The sequence below is a fragment of the Rhinatrema bivittatum genome, chromosome 1 (assembly GCF_901001135.1).
Source record: "Rhinatrema bivittatum chromosome 1, aRhiBiv1.1, whole genome shotgun sequence".
NCBI classification, from domain to species: Eukaryota; Metazoa; Chordata; class Amphibia; order Gymnophiona; family Rhinatrematidae; genus Rhinatrema; species Rhinatrema bivittatum.
In genome coordinates, this window is record NC_042615.1 from 675,966,294 (window position 1) to 675,988,552 (window position 22,259).

The following is a 22,259-nucleotide window of genomic DNA, read 5'->3' on the forward strand; positions in this document are numbered from 1 at the left end:
CCCCCCACCCTCCTGACCCCCCCAAGACCTGCCAAACGTCCCTGGTGGTCCAGCGGGGGTCCAGGAGCGGTCCGGGAACGATCTCCTGGGCGTGAGCCGTTGGCTGCCAGTAAACAAAATGGCGCCGACGGCCCTATACCCTCACTATGTCACTGAGACCGACCAATAGCAGCAGTCGGTCTCAGTGACATAGGGAGGGCATAGGGCCGTCGGCGCCATTTTGTTTACTGGCAGCCGACGGCCCACGCCCAGGAGATCATTCCCGGACCCCCGCTGGACCACCAGGGACGTTTGGCAGGTCTTGGGGGGGTCAGGAGGGTGGGGGGTTGCAGGAAATTAATTTGTCAGGTCTTGGGGGGGGGGGGTTGTAGGAAATTAAGTCGGCAGGTCTTGGGGGAGTCGGGGGGGGTGTTTGTTAGATTTTTGTTTGGTTTTTTTTTTATATTCGCTCCATAAGACGCACATACATTTTCCCCCCACCTTTGGGGGGGAAAAAAGTGCGTCTTATGGAGCGAAAAATACGGTAAATGTTTGTATGTTGTATGTAACTCATCATTTCAAAACTTAATAAATATGGGAAAAAAAAGTGCTATCAGATAATGCAACAGCAATGGCATATGTCAACAGGTAAGGTGGAGCGAGAAGCCTGCAGGTGACAAGAGAAGCTAACGCCTCATAAAATGGGCAGAACAGTATCTGCTGGATATGTCAGCTACACACATAACTGGAATATTAAATAGGAAAGTAGATTTCTTAAGCCACCAGAAATTGGACACAGAAAATGGGAGCTGGCAGAGGAGGCCATCAACCAAATTGTAACCAGGTGAGGGTGCCCCCAGTGGGATCTAATGGCAACATAAAATGCCACGGCAAAGTAGTACTTCATTTGAAGAAGAGAAAAGTGTCTTGCCTCATTTATCCCCAAATGCACAGGTAGCTCAGAGAATCATTATTGTATGTGTTCCCACCATGGCTAATGGTGGGGAAGACCCTATGTAGAATCACGAATCACCCAGGTTCAGGGATTCTAGCAGCACCAGATTGGGCAAAATGACTGTGATATGTAGATCTTGTTAAGCTCTAGCAATAAGAACCGCTAAGATTTATGTAGACCAAAAGCCTTCAACAACAGGGACCAGTGACCATGGGAAAACCCAGCTCAATTTTATCTTGCTGCATGGCTTTTGAAAGGAGATACTTAAGTAGAAGAGGGTACTCAAAACTGAATTATGACCTTGCTTAAGACAAGAAAGAAATTAACCTCGTTAGCATATACTAAAATCTGGGAGAAGGGGGGGTGACTCCAAAAAAGAGACAGTTGCCCTCTATCCTAGGGTTTCTCCAGGATGGATTGTATAAGAGCTTAGCAGTGAGCTCATTAAGAGTACAGTTAGTGGCTATAGCATGTTAGAGGGGGAGACTTAATCAGAACCCTGTAGTATTTCGTTCAGATATGACTCAATTCCTGAAAGAAGCAGGCCATATTAGACCACCGGTAAGACCACTAATACCACCGTGAGACTTAAACTTGGTACTGAGGGCACTCACAAAAGCCCTATTTGAATCGCTCAAAGGAGCCACTTTAAAAGACTTAACGTTAAAGTATTGTTGGTAGCAATAATTTCAGTCAGAAGAATTTCCAAGTTAAAGGACCTGTCCTGTAGAGATTCTTACCTCTCTTTTTCCAGAGAAAGTCTTGATCAGGACAATCTTGTCCTTACCAAAATTAGTCTGAGTTCCACATAAATCAAGCAATTACGTTACCAGCTTTCAGAAAGGAACAACGTCCAGGGTTAGAAGAATAAGGACCTTAGATTTCTGGATGTGAGGAGATGTCTAATCTGATATCTAGAAGCTATACATGAGTTTAGAAAGTCAGACAGACTCTCTTTTTTTGTATTATTTGCAGGGACATACAGCGGGGAAGCAGCCTCAAAGGGGTCAATTGCTAGATGGGTTAATGAAGCACTTGCATCAGTATATATAATGAAGGGAAAGCAAGTACCAGAGAAGCTAAAGGCCCACTCCACGAGGACTCAGGTGGCCTCATTGAACAGAGCATAGACTGTAGACCCAGTAGAGATTTGTAGGGCAGCCATATGACCATCACTGCATTCATTTTCAAAGCACTATAAGCTGAATCTTGAAGAGCTGGAGTCTTAGAATCAGATCTAGGAAACATCTCACCTGAGATAGGTACTGCTTAGGTACATCCCACTTCTCTGGACTGGTCTGCAGGACAATGAAGAAGGTTCAATTAGATCTTACCTGCTAATTGTCTTTCTTTGAGTCCTGACAGACCAGTTCAGAACCCACCCTAAGAATTGATCAGGGGAGAGGGAAAAAAACACTAGTTGTGAATATAAGGGAAATAAGTGATGTAAAAAAAAAAAAAGAAATAGTACACTCTCCCTTTTTGTTACTTTTCGAGAGGCACGAATAGGAAAGTATCCTAGGGAAGGAGAACAGAAAGCAAACTCATTCCTACCCTATTTCTGTTCATTGTTTGATGATTGAATATTATTAATAATGATAATGTATTGTCAAGTTTCAGGAGAAGCCATTTCCTTCAGTTTGGACACCAAACTATATAGGGAGGGACTTAGATCAAAAGCTTTTGCCCTCTGCTTCCATCTGCTGGTAGGGGAGGAAAAAAATCCCACTTGTCTAGACTAGTGGTTCTCAACCTTTTTCCCATCGTGACACACCTGACAGGCCACGCTCACATGTGTGACACACCGCTCATTACAATTCACGGCGGAAATAAAAAGTAAAGGTCCGGTGATTGTTTAAAATGACACAAGGAAAAGATACGTATTCTGTCTGAACAGAAATTACATAAATAGTTAACATCCCACACCAAAACAGCACCAATTTCCAGCACTTAACAGTAACCACCTTACCTAAGAAAAGGCAACACTGAAAATATTACACCAGGCCTTAAGACCAATACACCTCCTATTAGGAAAACGGAGCAAGCCAGGCTACTATAGAGCCCTACACAGAAACTACACGCTAGCAGAAAACTTTACCTAAATCACATGTGCTGACCCTCACCTAACAAAGAATAAAGAGACCAAAACGCATAACTAGAAGCATGCAGAAAAAACTGAATTGGAAACTGCAATAAGCCAGAGTTTCTGTATGCAATGTAATAAAGGAAAAAAGAAACATCACCCATCCTTATAAAACAAATCAAGAAATATAAAATCAGTAGCAGTAAAACCATACTAACAAAAAGAACAGATTATTTTGAAACACTGATGAGTGGAATATCCAATAATTAAAAACTCATAAAAAAGTTTCTAGATAGCAATAAAATATTTCAAAATAGCAGACACAAAGACCCAGTAATGAAAAATAAGGATACAAAAATGTTTTTGCTCTGCATACCTGGGAACATTTGATATCCAGGTCTCCTGAGGTTGTTTTGAATTAGCAGGATGTTTGCTTGGAACTTTCTCCTCTCTCTCACATACCAGCGCTCTCTCTCACACTGGCTCTCAGTTACACACCTATACACACATGCTCTCAGTCACATATACACATGCTTTTTCTCTCACTTATATAGGCTCTTAATTACACATTTACACACATGCTGTCTATCTTTTCACGCTTACACACACAGGCTTTCAATCACACACATACATGCTGTCTTTTTCTCTCACACACACAGACTCTCATTCACATGCTTACACACATGCTCTCTCTCTTTCTCTCATTTACACACAGGCTCTCAATCACATACTCACATGCTCCCTCACCTAAACCAGCTCTCAATCACATACAGACACACATGGTCTCTCTCTTATACACACAGGCTCTTAATCATACATACACATGATCTCAATCATACACACACATACTCTTTTTCACACAAACATGTTTTCAATCACAAACTTACACATACAGGTTCCCAATCGTAAACTTACATTCATGCTCTCTCTCTCACAGGCAGGCTCTCAATCACAGCCATACTCTCTTTCACATATATACAGGCTCTCAATCATTCACATATATGCTATCTCACTCACACACATACACACACAGGATCTGAAACACACATGCTTGCTTGCTCATTCACTCGCTCTCCCTCCCTCCCCGGAACTAGCAGCAGCAGCAGCCGCAGCCTCCTCCCAACCCTAACCTTCTTCATTTTCAGCTCTCGCGCGGAGAAAGGAGTCCCATGCGCCGCGGGGGTTGACGTTCTTCTTCATTTTTCTCTGAGCCGCGCTGCTCATTCCTCCGGCCGCGTCTCTCTTCTGTTCTTTGGGCCGATGCTGACCACACTCGCATGGTCTCTTCTTCCCGTGCACGCACCCGCTGCTCACCACTTCCTCTTCTGGGCCGCCGGGGGAGGGGGGGGCGGGGCTGGGAAGAAAAGACCATGCTGGCGCCGCTGACGCCACCTGTTCTGCCGCGTTCCGCCCTGGCGGAGGAGGACCGGAGAGCAGCTGGGTCAGCAGGGGACCGGGAAGTGTGGCAACACACCTGCGTGTTCTTGGAGACACACTGGTTGAGAACCGCTGGTCTAGACTGGTGTGTCAGTACTCCAGAAAAGTCAGTTAGCAGGTAAGATCTTATTGAACCAACTATTTTAATAAACTACAGCATGTGCAAAGCAGCTCATTAATATTTAAATGGCTTACCACAAATTGTGTTGATTCACATAGTTTGCAGTAACCTACTGGCTATCATACAAAGTTAACTACACCTTAAGAAACATAGTTAACATTTTTCAATGTTCTCACTCTTATTTCTCCCACTCTGGGGGAGCAAGTGGCCTGATGAAGCCCCTCCAACCAATCCAAGAGTAGACATAGGCGTTCTGAAGCCATGAGACCCCCTCCCCTTTCTCCCACCCCTGCCTATCCCATCAGATGGCTGCACAGTATTCATTTGAGCAATCCCCACTCACAACTGCTTCTGAGATCTTGTGCAGCTATTTGAAGGGTGTGGTGGGGAAGAGGTGTAGCCTACTCTTTGGAGGAGGGTTATTGAACTTCATTCAACAGCAGAAGGAAGAAGGATCAGTGTGATTTCTTATTCTCTCCTTGGACACGTTTCCTTATGGGAGAAGCATGAATAATAGCAGTAGTCATTGTTCAGAAAAAGAAATTTGTATTTGGGTGTTACTTTTGAGTGGTTTTATATGGTGTTATTTTTTTTTTTCTATAATCAGAATGTTTTGTTTAATGAACTCATTGGTGATAAATGTTTATTAGCCAAACCTTTTAACAACTTATGCTGTGGTAAGAATAAGGTAACTATATTCTAAATATAGGATGGTGATTCTGTACTTTAAATTTGAACAGTCTTTGCTTTTTATTGCTGATTTATTAAGAACACTTTATTAAGACCTAAGCAATTCCTGCATTTCTTTATCTTTGCAGTTTTATTTCTGCTGATACAGAAAGCATGCTGCATTCCAGCTCTGTGCATTGTCAACAGCTATTCATTTTTTTAATCATGTAGGTTGTCACTAAAAAAAAGTCTTGTTGAGTGTCAGATAAGACTTTGACAAACACTTCCTCTAACATCGGAAAACAATCAGCAATGTATGTGACTGTGACATTTCTGCCAGATGAGACCATAGAAACATAGAATGACAACAGATAAGGATCCTAAGGCCTATCTGATCAGCCCAATTTATTTTCTGGTGCATGCCACAGACTCCAGTTGATCTCTGGCTTTCTCCCCTTCACTGGGGATCTTCTATACTTATTTCATGCTTTCTTGAATTACGTTACAGTTTTTGCCTCTTCTGGAATGCAGTACCACCCTTCCTGTGAATAAAATGTTATTCCTTAATCTGTCCCCTTGAAGGCTCATGCCATGATCTCTTGTTCTAGAACGTCTTTTCTGTTGAAAAAGTGTTTTCTTTTTGAACCTGGAATGCAATGTGCTAATTATGCCGTCAGGAGTTTGGAAAAGGGAGAAATAAATTTCTTAATGCCCATTGTTGCAACATTAAACTTTTTTAAACAGTTCAGCCTATGATTCATTATGTTAACTAATTGGCCTCAGCAGTAGTGATAGAAGATAAGAATGACACTGTACTGAATGCAAGAAAATTTGATCCTGCTAAATGAAAATGTAAAATTGCAGTTTGTTCTTAAACACAATGTTGCACACGTTCTGCTGCCCTTTGAGTACTGTAGTGTCTAAGAATGGCACAACATACCAGCTCACAGCATTGATAAGCGTTTCATCACAATTGTGTGTGTGACTTGCATTGTTGTAACTGAACCTCGGTGACCTGTGAGTTAAGAATAGAGGAGAAAAGGGATGTAAATGCATAAAGCTGAAGGGAAAGGTGTTTGGTCAAAGCATTTCTACATAAAAGCAGAGGAAGAAATATTTGAAATCTCATTAGTTGGTGAAAACTGACATGTTCTGCTGGTACAGCAAGAAAGGTTTGGCCCAGATTGGTTATCAAGTATTAGGAAAATAGAGACCAATGACCATCAGATTAGGGAAAACAAAGTGAACAAATGTATTTTAAAAAAAATCTAGAGAAAATGTCTTACATTCTGCTGTGAGAATTTTGTTTTAGTAAATTCAGGATTCAAATTGCAAACTCCAAGGAATTATTGGTTTCTCAATTGTTGGAGCACTGATAATGGGGAAAACACAAAAAAATGATCAAAAGACTTTTTGTTTTGCATCAAAGTTAAACTCTTTTATCAAGAAAGTCAGTGATGTATCATTGGAACCAGGAGATTCCAAGAGATGGGTGAAAGTCTGTGGAAAGTATCATGCTACAAGACGGGTGCAAAGAGAAAGCAACAAACTATAGATCTGTTAATCTGATATTAAGTCGTGGAAGCATAACTAAAGGACAGAACATTGCATTACTTGAAGTCAGCAGATAATGGGATCCTCTACAGACAATTCTAGGGATATTTGCTGTCATTGACAAGTGATGATGAAAAGAAGACTATGCCAAATAGTCCCCTCCTTTTTGATATTTAGTTATTTCCTGCCATCGTCATTTTGTAAGTAGAAGAGACACTGCTAACCATGTAAAGAATTTGAGTTGGACCATTCCCTTGAAGAAGAACTGTTGGTTTGAAACATGGTTCCATGTTGGGCAAATTGAAGGGGCATTATGAAGGCAGAAGTTGTATAACCATTAGCATTATTACTATAATAAGGACAACAAAAGAAGAAATATAGGGGTAGATTTTATAACGTGCGTGCGCTTCCCAGTGTGCACACCTGGATGCGCCAATTTTATAACATACGCATGCCGGATTTTATAATCCGCACGCATGTGTGTGGGCGGCGCGCACAAGGAGGGCAGAATTTACGCTAACTGCGCAGTGACGCATTCGGACCTCTCCCAGTTTCCTTCCAGTCCTCTCCAATTAAGCGGACTGGGAGGGGACTTCCCTACCCCCCCCCTAAACTCCCTCCCTCTTCCCCTCTCATCCCCACCCCTTAAACCCTAGCTATCTTTTTTTTTTGTTTTGCTTTAAAACTTACTTCAGATCCCGAGCTGAAGTAAGTTTTGCGTGCACCAGCTGGTTGCTGGCACACGAGTCTTCGGGAGAGCGTTCAATGGCCCTGTCCCAGCCCGCCCCTTTGAAGAGGCCCGGCACTTGTGCACATACCGGGGTTTACGTGCGGGGCCGGGCCTCTTTGAAAATGTGTGCAGATTTTACGCGCGCAGGCCTTTTAAAATCTGGCCGATAGTTGTTTTGCGATGGTTTTTCAACTATTGAGAGCTTTTAGTGCATAAAAAGTGAAATAAAAATGGTGAGAGGCTATTACATAAAACCAATGATTATGTATGAGACTGATGGGACTAAGCATGTAAATACAAATACCTGATGATGCCTGTTATGGTCTTTCATTGATATTATCGATCTATTTATTTTTGAGACAAGATCATTCTTGATATAGTGTGATAATATTCCTTCTAAAACCATCGTTTTTGTATTTGTTTCATCTTAATATTTAGTTATGGTATCTCAAATGCGAATGGCCATATCATGTATCGGTTTATGTTGTAGAAAAGAAAGAGATTAAAATAGGGATTCAAATTCCCTATTCTGATTTCAGATACCAGGCTTCACTGACATCATGACCAGTGCAACCTGAAATCTTAACTTAGACATGCTCTGACTGTAATGACTTGCAGATATTTTCTGTTTTATAGGTATGTTTGTCTTCCTGTGTCAGAGCGAATATCTAATGCTTTTTAAATTGTTTTGGACAAGATCTCTTGCTGTGGAGCTCCTCAGGATTCAGACTTATATGTTTGGAGCACTGCCACTCACCTATGGCATTTGAAATTACGTACCGGGTTTTCTCTTTATTTTTGGATTTGATGTTTGGTAAATTGTGACTCATTAGCAGTTGTATTTACAATTCCAGAATTACCGTCACAAATCTTATGAAATCGTAATATACATAAAAGCAATGGTACTTAAGTCAGGTCTTCTTGGCCTCACAAGCAAGTCTGTTTTTAGAAGATGTACTATGAAGTTTCATCAAATGTACTGGCATATATTTGTTCTAAGAATCAGATTACATTGCTTATTTTAGATATCCAAAAACAAACTTGTTTTGGGGCCCCGATGATGAGAATAGCAAATTGCTGTCCTAGACGGGAATTGTTCCCTACTGCTTGGTGAGAACTGGAATGTTTGTTGTGTGGTGCTATTTCAGATCCAAATCTTTGATGTGCCGGAGAGGTCTCCCAGGAGTCCTTTCTTTAAATTGTTGTATGAAAACAAACGGTTTTACCAAGTTGAGCTGCTCCAGAGTAGAGTTAGAGTGGATCTCACATAGAAAGCACACTGGTATGTTCGGGATTTATGTCAGAATTGGGCTTTTGACTTTCAGAGATCTGGATTTCTTACCCTCAAAGACCTCACAAACCAGTAGAGCAGCATACCATTTTTATTTTATTGCCATCAGTAGGCCTACTCCTAAATTTCAGAAAATGTACTTAGAACATCTTTATTTTTTTAAGTAATTATTAATTACAAATAGTTGAAGTCAAAATTGCCTCCAGGATATTTGAACCATACAGCCCTCCCTTACTGCTCTAAAAGCTTATTTGACCAAGTGCTGTGAGTAATTTAGCCGTCCTGGGATTCGATAGCATTTATGGGAAAAGCCAAAAGTTCAGTTTCTGAAACGTTTTAAATCTCTGAAGCTTTTTTTCATTATAAAACTCTATGGACCTGATTTATTAAGACTTTTTTTTTTCTCATTTTGTATCTGAGAAAAAAGCTTAGTAAATGTAGCTCTGTGTGAAAAAGTCATATTCTTGAAATATACCCAATTTTTTAAAAGTCAAACTCAAATCCAGCTCTTGAAGTCATTTTCCCAGAAAACTATTACATTAGAAATAAGCTTTAAATTATGTTAATTCTTTTCTGCAATAAACCACCACCATTCAAGTAACCGAACAATTAAAAGAAGAATGAATGTTAAAATAGCAGGGGGAAAAGAATTAAAAGAAATATTTATTGCAATTTAGTTATGAATGGATGTAGGTAGACTATTTAAGACTGCTTCATATTCTGCCTTGAAACAAAGTCCTTGGGAATAGCAAGCATTTTTGTGAAAAGTATATTTTTAGTGTACTGTAAGAGAAAGGGGAAGGGTTTTCACACTGAAGGGAATTTTTGCAGGATGACTTGAATAAAGGTTTGGCCTTTAATTCCTTAAAGGTACAAGTAGTGGCTCTCACCTGTTTCAGAGGTCAGGTGAATGGTGGATCCTTGTTGGCTCATCCTGATATGTGGTCTGTTTCCTGAAATCTTTGTCCTACTTTGCGGATTCTGGTACCCTTATGGAATCTTAATTTGTTACTGTGTTTCTTACATTTAAACAATGCGTAGCCTGACGTTGCAGTTCCGAACTGCAGGCCTCATCTAGCCAAAAACCATTCCTCCAGGTGACTCCAGGGGCGGTACAGCTGCGTAATGTTTGGCAAGAGGTAATGTGGGGGGAAAAAAAAAAGGATTTCCATTCACAAAAAAGCAGGGTGTAGCTTGCATGTTACAGCGGATACTACTCCAAACCAAATAAGCCTGATACTTCACTTTCAATGCATATCCAGCACAGCTCTCTGCTTCAACGGCAGGGGAGAAAGTCTGATACTTCACTTTCAATGCATATTACTCTCTGCTTCAACGGCAAGGGAGAAAGTCTGATACTTCACTTTCAATGCATATCCAGCATAGCTCTCTGCTTCAATGGCAGGGGGGAATGAAGAAAAGTGAATCTATATACAGACAACAACCAACAAGGACTGAATTACATAGTCGGGGTAAACAAGCATGGGTGTAGCTTGCTTATTGCGGTGGTTACTATCCCTAACTAATTAAGCTAGATATTTCACTTAGATGCAGTTCCAACACTGGAAACAGAACCAAAAGGTTACTAAGGGCTAAGAGTAACAGATAAGTATGAGAAAACAAAAAAAAAAAAGAGTGCTGGGCAGACTGGAAGGGCCGTTGGTCTTCTTCTTCTGCCGTCATTTCTATGTTTCTATGTGTTTGTTTTCTATCAAAGGTGGTCACTGATTTTCACTTGAATCAGTCCATCTCCCTGCTATCTCTGGACAGAGAAAGAAATGCAGAAGAGTATTGTTTGTTTGTTGCGACCCTTGGATGTCAAGAGACATATTGTCTGGATCGCCTGTTTGTCCTTCACGTTGGTTCTCAGCAGGGAGAGCTGGCCTCGTGGGCTACCATGGCTCGCTGGATTCAGGAGAATAGTCATTGCCGCATACATTGACGCTGGGAAGCCGTTATCTAGTCATGTCAGGCTCATTCCATTAGAGCTCGGGCATTGTCATGGGCGGAAGTGAAATTGTTGTCTCCCATCGACGTTTGCCGAGCTGCGCCACGGTCCTCATTACACACTTTTTCCAGGTATTATCGTCTGGATGTGCAAGCCTAGGAGGACACAGCCTTTGCTTGTGCAGTTTTGATTGTACTGCGGGCAGCTTCCCGCCCTATTCGGGATTAGCTTGGGTACATCCCACTTTTTCTGGATTCATCTGACTGGACACTTAGAAATGAGCAATTACTAATTACCTGATAATTTCCTTTACTTTAGGACAGTCAGGTGAATCCAGCTTCCCTCCCGTGTCTGCTGAATAGTTGTATTATGGTCCTCCTCCATGGCTACATGTTACAGGGATTACTGGTAAGTGATCCTCCAGTCCCTAGACTAGTGTTAATACAGTCTTGGCTGATCTCAGTGTTGCCAATTGGCTGAGTATTGAAATGGTTATCTGTGTAATCAAGTTTTGTTGGTCTGTCCACAGTTGCTTTTGAAGAGAATACTGGCAGGCTGATGTCACTGCAGGGGTATATATACTGTCGCCATTTTGCTCTGTCTCCATCTGCTGGTAAAGGTGCATAACCCACTTGTTTTGGATTCATTTGACTGTCCTAAAGAAAAGGAAATTATCCGGTAAGTAATTTTTCATTCCTTACTTCTGTTTCACTTGAATGCTGCTTAAGTACCTTCTACATGTCTCAGAGGCAGCTGGATAACCGATTCAGTTAAGGTTCACCTTGGAGAAATTGGTGCTTTGCTACCATGTAGAAGGTAAATCCATCTTCGTCCAACTTTATGTTGTATGTTTTCCTATAGGGCTAGCTTAACTTCAAGTCCTTCATCACACCTCCCACTGTGTCAAAGAATCTCAGAATGGTGCTTATTTAGTTATTTAAATTTCCTTTCGAGCCTCTGGGCTCATATGATCTGAAATACTGACCTGGAACATCATGATTTTGTTGGCAGTCACTTTGGCTTACAGAATCAATAAGTTCCAGGCCCTAGTGATTTTTTTCCACCGTGCGCTAAGTGTTTTGCAGCACATTGGTTCTGCGCACTTTTATGGTTAACTCCATAACTGTGAACTGACATTGCATTTTGACTTACAAGTGATCCATAGCTTTATATGTCTCTAGCAGGCCGAAGCCTTCAAGTAGACCACCCATTTTTTGTTTCATTGATACCAATAAACCTGGAATTCTTGTAGACAAGAGCTCTGAAGTGAAAGAGTACCCCAGTGGGTTAGAGCAGGAGGCTGAGAATCAGGGAAGCCAGGGTGCTGCTGCTCCTTATGACCTTGCACAAGTCACTTTACTTTCTTTTCCCTGAGGAGGTACAAATATAGATTGTGAGTCCTCTAGGAACAGACAAATACTTACTGTACCTGAATGTAACTTGCCTTGAGCTACTACTGAAAAGGCATGAGCTAAATTTAAATACAAAATACTGTACTTGGCTTGTGGCATGCATCCTTTTTGTTAGCCCGAGTAAGTTCTGGTCAGACCAGTCAGGCTTATAGTTCTAGAACCAGGGCAGCATTGATAGTACAACTGCAACTTGAGTTTTTCTTCACAAATTTGTATCTCACTACTATTTTTTTTTTTTTTACTTTATTTTTATTGAAGTTTAACATTATTTCAAATACAAATCATATTTGAAAAGAAATACAGAGAATGTATTGCTATCAATAAATACTTATAAAATGGTAATAAGAAAAATAGCACAGCCTTCTCCTCTTAGTAAACATAAATATAATGGGGGAGGGGGGGGGAATGTCTAGGAGCAAATAGACCAATCAAATCAAGAAGGGAAAAAAGAAACTAGACAGTGTTCTTGACGTACATTACCCAAAACTTAATTTTCATTTTAGGTAGGTTGAGGGGGAAACAACACGCTTAGCCTCAATGAAGTCTCAGTTGAGCAGGGTCAAGAAAAACATATCTAACTGCATTCAGTACCACAATACATTTACATGGATCTCTAACAACATAAGAGATCCCCAAAGCTAACACATCGGGTTCCACAGCAAGAAACTTTCTTCTGTGGTCCTGAGTAGACTTAGCTAGGTCAGGAAACACCCACACTTTCTCCCCTTTAAAAAGCACTTCACATTTATGGAAAAATAAACAAAGGATATTGTCTCTATCTTATAAAAACACAAAAGAAACAAGTAAAGAAGCTCAATTATGAGATGACAAAGAGGAGTTCAAGAAAGTCCGTTAAATTCAAGGAAACTTCTTGTGGTATCCTTCCTGGATTTTTCTTGGTAAATGGTAAATAAACTTTTTGAATAGGAGGATAGGCCAATTTCTGAATTTGCAGAACTTTTCATATAGAGCAGGGATGGTTAACTCCAGTCCTCGAGGGCCGCAAACAGGCCAGGTTTTCAGGATATCCACAATGAGCACGCATGAGAAAGATTTGCATCCAGTGGAGGCAGTGCATGCAGATCTTTCTCATGCAAATTCATTGTGGATATCCTGAAAACATGGCCTGTTTGCGGCCCTCAAGGACAGGAGATCACCATCCCTGATATAGAGCTTAAACATTTCCATTGGAGAGAGTAAAGGGATTTGAGGAAAATTCAGAACACATAGGTTCAAATTCTTGGAAGCGTTCTTCAAACTTTCTAGTTTATATGACACCACAGTAGATTCTACTACTTGTTTAGCTTGCAAATCTTTAATGTCAGTGACCGAAGTCTCCAGTTTTCGAAATAGAACCTTCACATCAGCCATACTTTGATCTTGATTTAAACATTTAGAATGGATATCTAATGTTACGGTAAACAGAGATGAGACAGACTTCTCAACTGATTTAAGGACACCCCATAGACTGTCCAAAGCCACTTGAGCAGGTTTGGTCAAAACAGGTCTAACCTGAAGAATATTAAATGCGTCCCAAATCTCCTGGGAGCCAGAGACCTTGCCAGATGAGGAAACTTCACCCGCTGCTAAAGTGCCAGGGACCATTCCCTCAAACAAACAATCTGTCTCCTGGCGTAGCTGGAACTGTTCCGCTGTTTTCTACTGCAGACCCTCAACAGCAGCAGGAGCGAGAATGCCAGCCAGGGAAGCAGGAGAAATGCCAGAAAGCTGCACCTGTTCCGGCGAATCTACTCCTGCACAGACGGCAAGTCCAGGAGTCAGAGGCGATAACCGTTGCAAACCAGGCTACGTGATGTTCAGCAATCGACAAGCCAGCTTCCCCACCAGCCAAGTCAGCGGTCGGCAACAGAGAGGGTGATGTTAGTGAAAATTCAGGCAAGATGGTTTGCCGCAAAGCTCCGGTGGAGGGATAAGTGCGAACAACCCCTTTCCTCTTCCCCAAAAAGAAAGGAGACACGTGAAAAGGCAATATAATTAGCGGAAATGCCAGAGCTCCAAGTCCACACATCTCGTCGGGGCACCATCTTGAACACCCCCTCTCACTACTGTTTTGAAAGGGAACTATTGACACGACAGTCTTGGACAGTCTGTCCTATGGAGTCTTCTTGGGGTGTAGAAATCAACGCTATCTGTCTTGAGCCTGTTAATTAGGTTCAGACTGTTTTAAAAAAAAAACAGAAAGTGTTAGAATGGACTATTGCCAACCAAAGCACTATAGCCTGTTGACACTGTTTGGTTTTCCTTTTATTTGAGGCAACTTGTAAATTGATAGTTTCTATGTGTGAGGACTGCCATCCTGCTTGTCCTCGGAGAAAGTGAAGTTACAGGTAACTGTTTTCCGAGGAACTGCAGGTTTTCAATCCTCACAAAACTCTCCTGCTTCCCTATGGAGTTTGTTTCTCCAAATCTAAGCTTTTATCATGATCTGAGGGGTCCTGCATGGGATGTAAGGGAGTGGCTAGGGCTGCACATGCCCAGTGGCCAACAAAATGGACATTGCTGTTGCCAAACACTATTTGGCTAGTAGATTGAATATCCTTATGTTATGCCCAGGTGGCCCTGAATCTGGTAGGTCATCGCAAAGCTCATAGTTTGAGTCATGGCATCATCAGTAGCTGACCTAATGTCTGTTTCCATGGAGGGAGTCTGTAAACCTGTCACACTGAGTTTTCTCCACACATTCATATTGCATTATTTGGACTCCTAATTCAACAGTAGGTTTGGCCACTCTGTCCTACAGAATTGCTTTGAGGTATAAAACTCAACTCCATCCCTCCTAGGGTCTTTTGTTTTTGTTTCAGGCTGCCCCAAAAAATATAAAGGAAAAAAGGCTTTTTGCTACCAAAAACAGTTTGTGTTGTGTCTGTTGGCACTGTTTTTTTGTTTTTCGTTTTGGGGCAGTCTGTAGCTAGGAATTCCTCACTTGTGAGGACTGCCAGCCTACTTCAGAGAAAACAGAGTTGCTTACCTGTAATAGGTGTTCAAGAACAGCAGAATTGCAGTACTGATGAAACCCTCCTGCCTCCTTTGGAGTTGCTCTCTTCAAATTTAAGCTAAGAAATGAGTCTGAAGTTGCCTCCACATGAAAGTATTGTATTATGCCATGCTGCACACGCTCATTTAGTGCACAGTCAAAGTTCTAGCAATTTTGACTTAAAAGTTCTAGGCCTGGCTCCATTAGATGATGAAGCAATTTAAGATTATAAAGTACTTGTGGTTATATTTTTTCCAATGTAAATATGTTTGAGGGGCTTTTTGGTACTGTTTTTCTAATGTGATCCATTTAAGCTCCCCTTGTACTTATAAGAGCACAGATTTGTAAACTTTGAGGCTGGGTAGGTCCATTGACAAAAGCAGTAGTACTGTATCCATGTAGAAGACCAACATTTAATTCCCTGAGCCAGCTGTGAATCCTTTGGTCAGCCAAGGCTGAGAATACTGCAAGATTACTGCTTATAGTTCCTGGGAGGAAGGGAGTTTCAGCTGTTGTGTTGTGACAACCCCTGTTGGCCAGGTTCAGGGTGCACACACATACTGGATTCTACAAGGAGCTAATGTCCATAGCTCCTGGGTGAGGCTTATCGCTATGATGGCTGTGCTAGATGGGATGAACTTAAAAATGAAGGAGAAATCCAAATAGCAGCAAATGAAGACTGATAATGCCATAGCACCGGTAAAATATGGTTCTGAATTGACCTGGAAGCCTAAAGGATCAGGAAGAAACTGGCAAGCCAATAAAGGAAATCTGCCAACCCTGAAGAGGCTTGGGCCTAGTCATCTCGGAAGCAAAACTGTTATTTATTTTAAGAAGGTTTTGATGATCATTTTTAAAAAGGACTACCACCAGTATCAATTCTTCCACTCCTAGAGAACAAACATTTGAGTAAACTTGTAATTTCAGTTAGTGTTTATCTTCCATTGTGCCATTCCTTAGTAACTATTACATGTTATAATCTGACAGGGAAAGAAATGTTCCCCACAACAAGATGCAATGAAGGCTGCAAAGGTATTTCATTAAAATCCAAAAACAGTTTTAATACAAATTACACAGTCCCCTGACACGGACCGTGTTTCATACGAAACTGCGTCAGGAGGGACCATGTATCAAAGATTATATAGATCCAAAGATTTAGAACAGTCTTTGTGTTCAATCATTTGGTCATTTTGTAAACAAGGATGATTTTCCCAGTACTCAACATTTTTTGCCCAGTTTTCAAAGGCAGTCTCCTGTAGGTGCTGGAGGGTCTGTGGTCTGGAGAGTACACATATTCACATGTGGTTATTCCCTAAGATACATCATTTTTAGGGAGAGGTTGAAGCTGAAATTAAAATTATATATAAGGGTAACATTTCCCTTACACCTATACTTTGCTTACTGGGCCTGTGGAAAGACAAATGCCTTGATATTCCAGCTCGGGATAGTCTTGATGTATTCATGCAGCTAGGTTTAAAATTGCCCTATTTTGGAAAAGTACTCCTAATATTTTGCATTGTAAAAAGCAATTGTCAGACACAGTGCTCATTGAGAAGCTCACCTTATGCTCTGAAGGGAAAAACTGATAAATACGATAAACTTTGGGCAAAATGTTGGGATTCTATGCAAAGGAATGTTTAATATATATATATATTTTTTTTTTTTTAGATGGCACCTTTATTATGATATTAAAGTTGATTTACCTCCTTAAGAGAAAGATGGTAGTGTATTAGAAGGTATACTGTGTGCGAGTTGAGGCAGATTGTGATATTTTACTGTATTTCTCTTCATATCTCTTCATATATCCCTTTTGTCTATTTCTAGTGGTGACAGTGTTGGTTGTTCATTTAAATAAAAAGTTTAAAAAATGTTAGTGAACTACAAATGCTAGTAACCTACCCACTGTATATGCAGATATTCCTGGACAAGATCGTTTTACAAATTTGCCCAAAATTCTTGCCGAAGATAGTTTTACATCTTCATTTAAACCAGGGGTGGGCAAGTCCGGTGCTCGAGTGCTGCAAACCAGTCGGGTTTTCAGGATTCCCCTAATGAATATGCATGAAATAGATTTGCATACAACTGAGGCAGTGTATATGCAGGTCTCTCTCATGCATATTCATTAAGGATATCCTGAAAACCCGACTGGTTTGCAGCCCTTGAGGACCGGAATTGCCCACCCCTGACTTAAACTATACCATTAATCTTCTAACATTCTTTCCAAAACCTCATTCATCCATGGTAGAACAAAATCTCCATGTCCTGGACTGTTGAAGGGTTTTATTTTACTTGAATAGAACTAATCCTTATAGAAAATCTACATTTATTCCTTGTGTTCTCGAACAAGAGAAACTGCTAACCAGTTAAGAAACTCCCACAAAGGGCAACAGTGCACCAATTAAGGGCAACTGCATCCACCATCGTGCATTTAAAAGCTTTATTCAAGACATTTGTAAAGTGGCTACATGGACAACCATTCATACTTTTACGAAGCCTTATTTTTTGGAAAAAGATTCATGCAATGGTAGCAATTTTGCTCAATCATTTCTTAAAAATGTATTTTATTAGCAGCTTCAACTTTCCGTTTGTTATTCTAGCGCAGGGGTGGGCAGTTCCGGTCCTCGAGGGCCACAAACCAGTCTGGTTTTCAGGATATCCCTAATGAATATGCATGAGAGAGATTTGCATGCACTCTGCCTCAGTTGTATGCAAATCTATGTCATGCATATTCATTAGGATATCCTAAAACCTCGACAGGTTTGTGGCCCCCGAGGACTGGAATTGCCCACCCCTGTTCTAGCAGGTTAAGCAAAAAAAAAAAAAAGGAAAATATTTTAAATAAATTTTATAACAATACCATGTATTGATGGTTTCATGCAGCCCTTAACTAGGGAGCCTCCACTTACATGGCTTATTATCCTGCTTGTTTTGCTTAGCTTAACAGCAGAACAAATCAGCCACACAATCCCTCCCACCTCCCTGAAGTTGAAGCACACCTAGGGAATAACTGACAAGGCTTATGCTGTGATGGCAGCACAGGACCTTCTACGCATTCTCAGTAAAAGCCACTGGGAGATGTCATTCACTTGTGAGGCTGATTTGTCCTGCTGTCCACAGAACATTCGTCACGTGTAAGCAATTCAGCTTATAAGTTTGTTTTTTTTTAATTTAACTCGTTTAGAGACTGCTGCCCTGTCCTTTAAAAGCTTTCAAAGCATTGTACATTGTTTACAAAAAAACATTATCACACAGTGTACACAACATACTGACATGAATATCTAGTTGTAAGGATAAAATGTATTAATCTAAGCCAGGCCTACATTGCCACGCAGAAGAATCTGGGTTCAGTTCCCAGGTCAGGACTTCCTCTGCCTGGACCAGCCATGGTTCGAGATGCTGCAGAGGCAATGCTTTCATCTCCTGAAGGGAAGGAACCCTGGTGATCACGCATTGGCAACTCTTAATGGCCGGATTTAGTGCCCATGATTGCAGGGTTCTGGAAGGAGCACGGATGCATAGCTCCTGTTCGAGAACTGTCAATGCGATGAATGGGCTAAGTGAACTGGGAGGAGATAGAAATAGGGGGGAAAAAGCCTCCAGATAGTTGCAAATGAAAACTGATGGTAGCAGATCCTAGCCCCGCCTCCGACTGAACTGGAAGACTAAAGGAAGAGAGAACTTTCCTGCAAACCCCCTCGCCCCCTAAAAATGAACATTATAGTCTATGAAAACTTGTTAGGGGTAAGACTAAATTTTAATTTTAACCTGGGCCTACATTTTTAGTTGCCTTTTGCATTAAACAGCATGCTAGTTGCATTTTATTCTGAGAAGAATCATGTGATATGAAAACATTCCATGTTAGCCATTTCAAGAAACATTGTTTCCTATAGTCCTTGGAGAGGTCATGTAAGGAGCCAAAGGGAAAATGTTCCTTGCATGACCATAAAGTTAAGGCAGTAGAAGGAAATCTAGGTATTGCTGTGTATAACATAGAGCTTCCTTTGATTTTACTTTTGCCATTTTGAGTCGTGGGGATTAAGCCTCTGCAAATTTTGGGAATGGCTTTCTTGCCACTTAAAAATATAATTGTTTCAGTCCTGCCCAGATAGCAGATGTAAGCACACTTCTATAATGCTGTAGTGATGCACAAGAGCCAGCCCAACAGCAGAACTCTTTGGGATTACCATACAGTCCTTTACCTATTTCATGTCTCCATGATGCTACGTACATGCTGCATGAGTCAAATGGAGACTGATTTGTTTGAAATCGGTTGTAATTCTCTTCATTAAAATGGCAGTTCCCAGGATTGCTGAGTATTGGGGAAAAATTAATGAACAGTATTATTATACATGAACTTTAAACTATTAATACAAAGTAAACATTGGTTTTTCCTGTGCTGTCTTTTGAAATATGGAATATTGACCAGAATATATAGCTTTGTTTTCAGTTCTGAGGAAGGGGTGCTTTGTAAGTTTCTGAATGCTTCAGATGTAAAAATATTTTTGCCTAATCAAACATCTCGGTGACTAGCAATGCTTTTAAATAAAGGAATCCTAAATAATGTTTTTAAATATTGAAATAAGCATATGTATCTTTTAATGTTATGCTTATATCAGCAAATATGGAGATACAGATGTTTGTAAAAATTTAGGACACGCTGAGAATTGGAATGGGATGATGATATCCTGGGCCTGCCTGCTTTAGATGTGATACTTTAAATCAAAGACTACTTGCAGTTCCTGTTTTGCACTCTTTATGCTTCTCAGTGGATGCAGAAATCTATTCAAGGTTCAAAAGAGTCAGTTATATTATGAAATTGGACACTTTGGTTAACTAACTGGAGTCCTTGCCGTTTTCTTAAAAATAATTGGTCCTGTGTATCAAAATAGATAATCTTTTTCTACTTGCATCAAAACATAGCAGTAGAAAATGCCATCTGAATGAACAAGTAGAGGGTTAAGGAACTGTCAATACATATTGGCCATATGAAGAGAGGTTTGAAACATAATGTGCAAGATTATTTTTTCACGTAGATAAGCAGCTGAATTAGCCATGCTGTATGGGGTACATCCTCCGTGCCACTAGGTGGCGGAGCTCTCAAAGTCTATTAAAGACTTTTAGCTAGGTACTTCCTCCCTCCTGTATTGTGACAGGATTACCTCAGGCTCTTCAGTCTAAATTTTTCCGTGCAACAGTATGCGCGGAGCTCTCTCCTTCTCCTCTCTTCAACTTTAAAAAGAATAAAAACCATCTATATATTTAACATCTATTCATCAAAGAAGAAAGGAAACATGAAATAAGTAAAAAAAATAAATAAATTGTTTTCAGCAGCCTGCCCATAAGAGATCGTTTGCAACATCTCGGGGCACCCCCTCCCGGACACTGGTTACCTCAACAAGCCTCCTCGGTTACTACCCCCCCCCCCCCCCCCGATTCTACAGGCTGGCACCGAGTAGAGGTCGGGGGAGTGGGAAAAGGAAGTTAATTGTGGGCTGCTAACAGAGGCTAGGGCTTATCCATGCCAGCCTCCCGACTGCAAAAACCGCCAAATCCGGCGCACCAAACTTCCTCGCCGGCACCAAAACAGTTGAGGTTCCCTCCTTTCAACCGCTACAGAGTCGAGCCTCCTCAGTGGACCTCCCAGTTTGCCTGGGCCGGTGACGAGGAAAGCTCCAGGGGCAACAGTCCACTCAATCTAATGCTGTGTCAATGGCATGCAGATCACCGCGATGCATCGGAACAGCGAAGTGCTAACAAGGACTCAACGACACATGTGAGGGCACGCTGAAACACAGACGAGTGCACCAAAGGAATAGAGCACTGGCGCTTGCACCACCGTGCGCCGGAGAATCGGAGCATGGGCTCCATGCGGCGCCCAATCACCAATGCATGTGCCGGAGGGCTGAAGAACTAGCTCCGTGCGTCATAGTACCAAGGCGCGCCAGAGGCGTGCAGCACCGGCGCGCATGCCGAAATGCCGGCACATACCAAGAGACCACAGCACCAATTCTGCACCACCAGGCCAGAGCGCCAGCGCGAGTGCCGCCCAACATGAGCGCCGACGCATGCGTGACCGCGCCGCAACACGCGCTGGCTGGCTGGAGCACCAATGCATCCGCCGAAGCCTCGGGCACGAACAGCTATGCCGAAGTGCTGTGGAACCGGCGCGTGCGCTGAAGCGCATCACAACCAATGTGCGGGCCGACACGTCCACTAACATGCCAAATCACCGTCGACTGCGCGGGCACGCCAACACATTCGCGGGTGCGCCATCACGTCCAGGAACATTCAGATGTGTCCATTGGCGCACCGACACACACATGCGTCCACCAGCTGCCCAAAGTTTCCACGAGGCACCGACGCAAGATTTACCAACAAATCAATCGGCCCTGCAAGGAGATGCCAGTGTGCATGCCACCGCACCATCTTACTTGTTGCAGGGATCATTGTCAGGGCATAAGTGCCCGTAAACCCTTCTGACCCTGAACAAAAATAAATAAATAAAAAGCCAAATAAACAAATAAATATTTTAAAAAAGAGAGAAGGAAGAAGACATGTCCTCCTTCTTCTTCAGTCACCAGCAGGGTTCAGGACTCCAGGCCCTTCTATGAAAAACACACAAGATCTCCGAGAGACATCTTATTCCAAAAGACCACAGCGGCATACCGCGGGCATCACTACACCCGAGGAGCACTATAACTCAACTACAGTACTGTCTCAGCCGACAGGTTCCCTCACAATCTCTTCAATCTTCCAGTTTATAACGTTTATGCGGTTCCCAAGGAGTTTTCTCAGAGTACGGCTATCTGTGGAACTTGTTTCCCACAAGATTCTTCCCAGACCCTGCTCAACTACTATGTCCAGTCCCATCTTTGCAAATCCATCTCATTCACTTCCTGAGAACAGGGGCACCACAACCTCGAGGTTCTGACTCATAAAGTCCATAACCACGCAACAGTGTTAGAAATTCTCCAAGTTTTTCTGGCACCCCAGCTGAACCTACCGTGGGAATAAGACCTAGCAATCCCCCTTTGGAGAATTGCTAACTTCCTATCAAGTACATCTCAGATTCTATCTTCCACAAT

The 22,259-nt window shown here is 41.7% G+C and overlaps 1 protein-coding gene across 2 annotated transcripts in view; it reads left to right on the forward strand.

Moving 5' to 3' along the window:
- TMEM167A (transmembrane protein 167A) overlaps positions 1-22,259 on the forward strand; it is a 126,806-nt gene that overhangs the window by 26,782 nt on the left and 77,765 nt on the right. Inside the window, exon 1 of one of the 2 annotated variants that reach the window (XM_029573886.1) lies at positions 11,071-11,175. The exons of the other annotated variant lie outside the window; for it this stretch is intronic. Within the exon in view, the coding sequence (XP_029429746.1) occupies positions 11,137-11,175 (39 nt within the window). The 5' untranslated portion in view covers positions 11,071-11,136. Of the gene's footprint in view, positions 1-11,070; positions 11,176-22,259 lie in introns of those variants that run through there. 2 annotated transcript variants of the gene reach the window in all.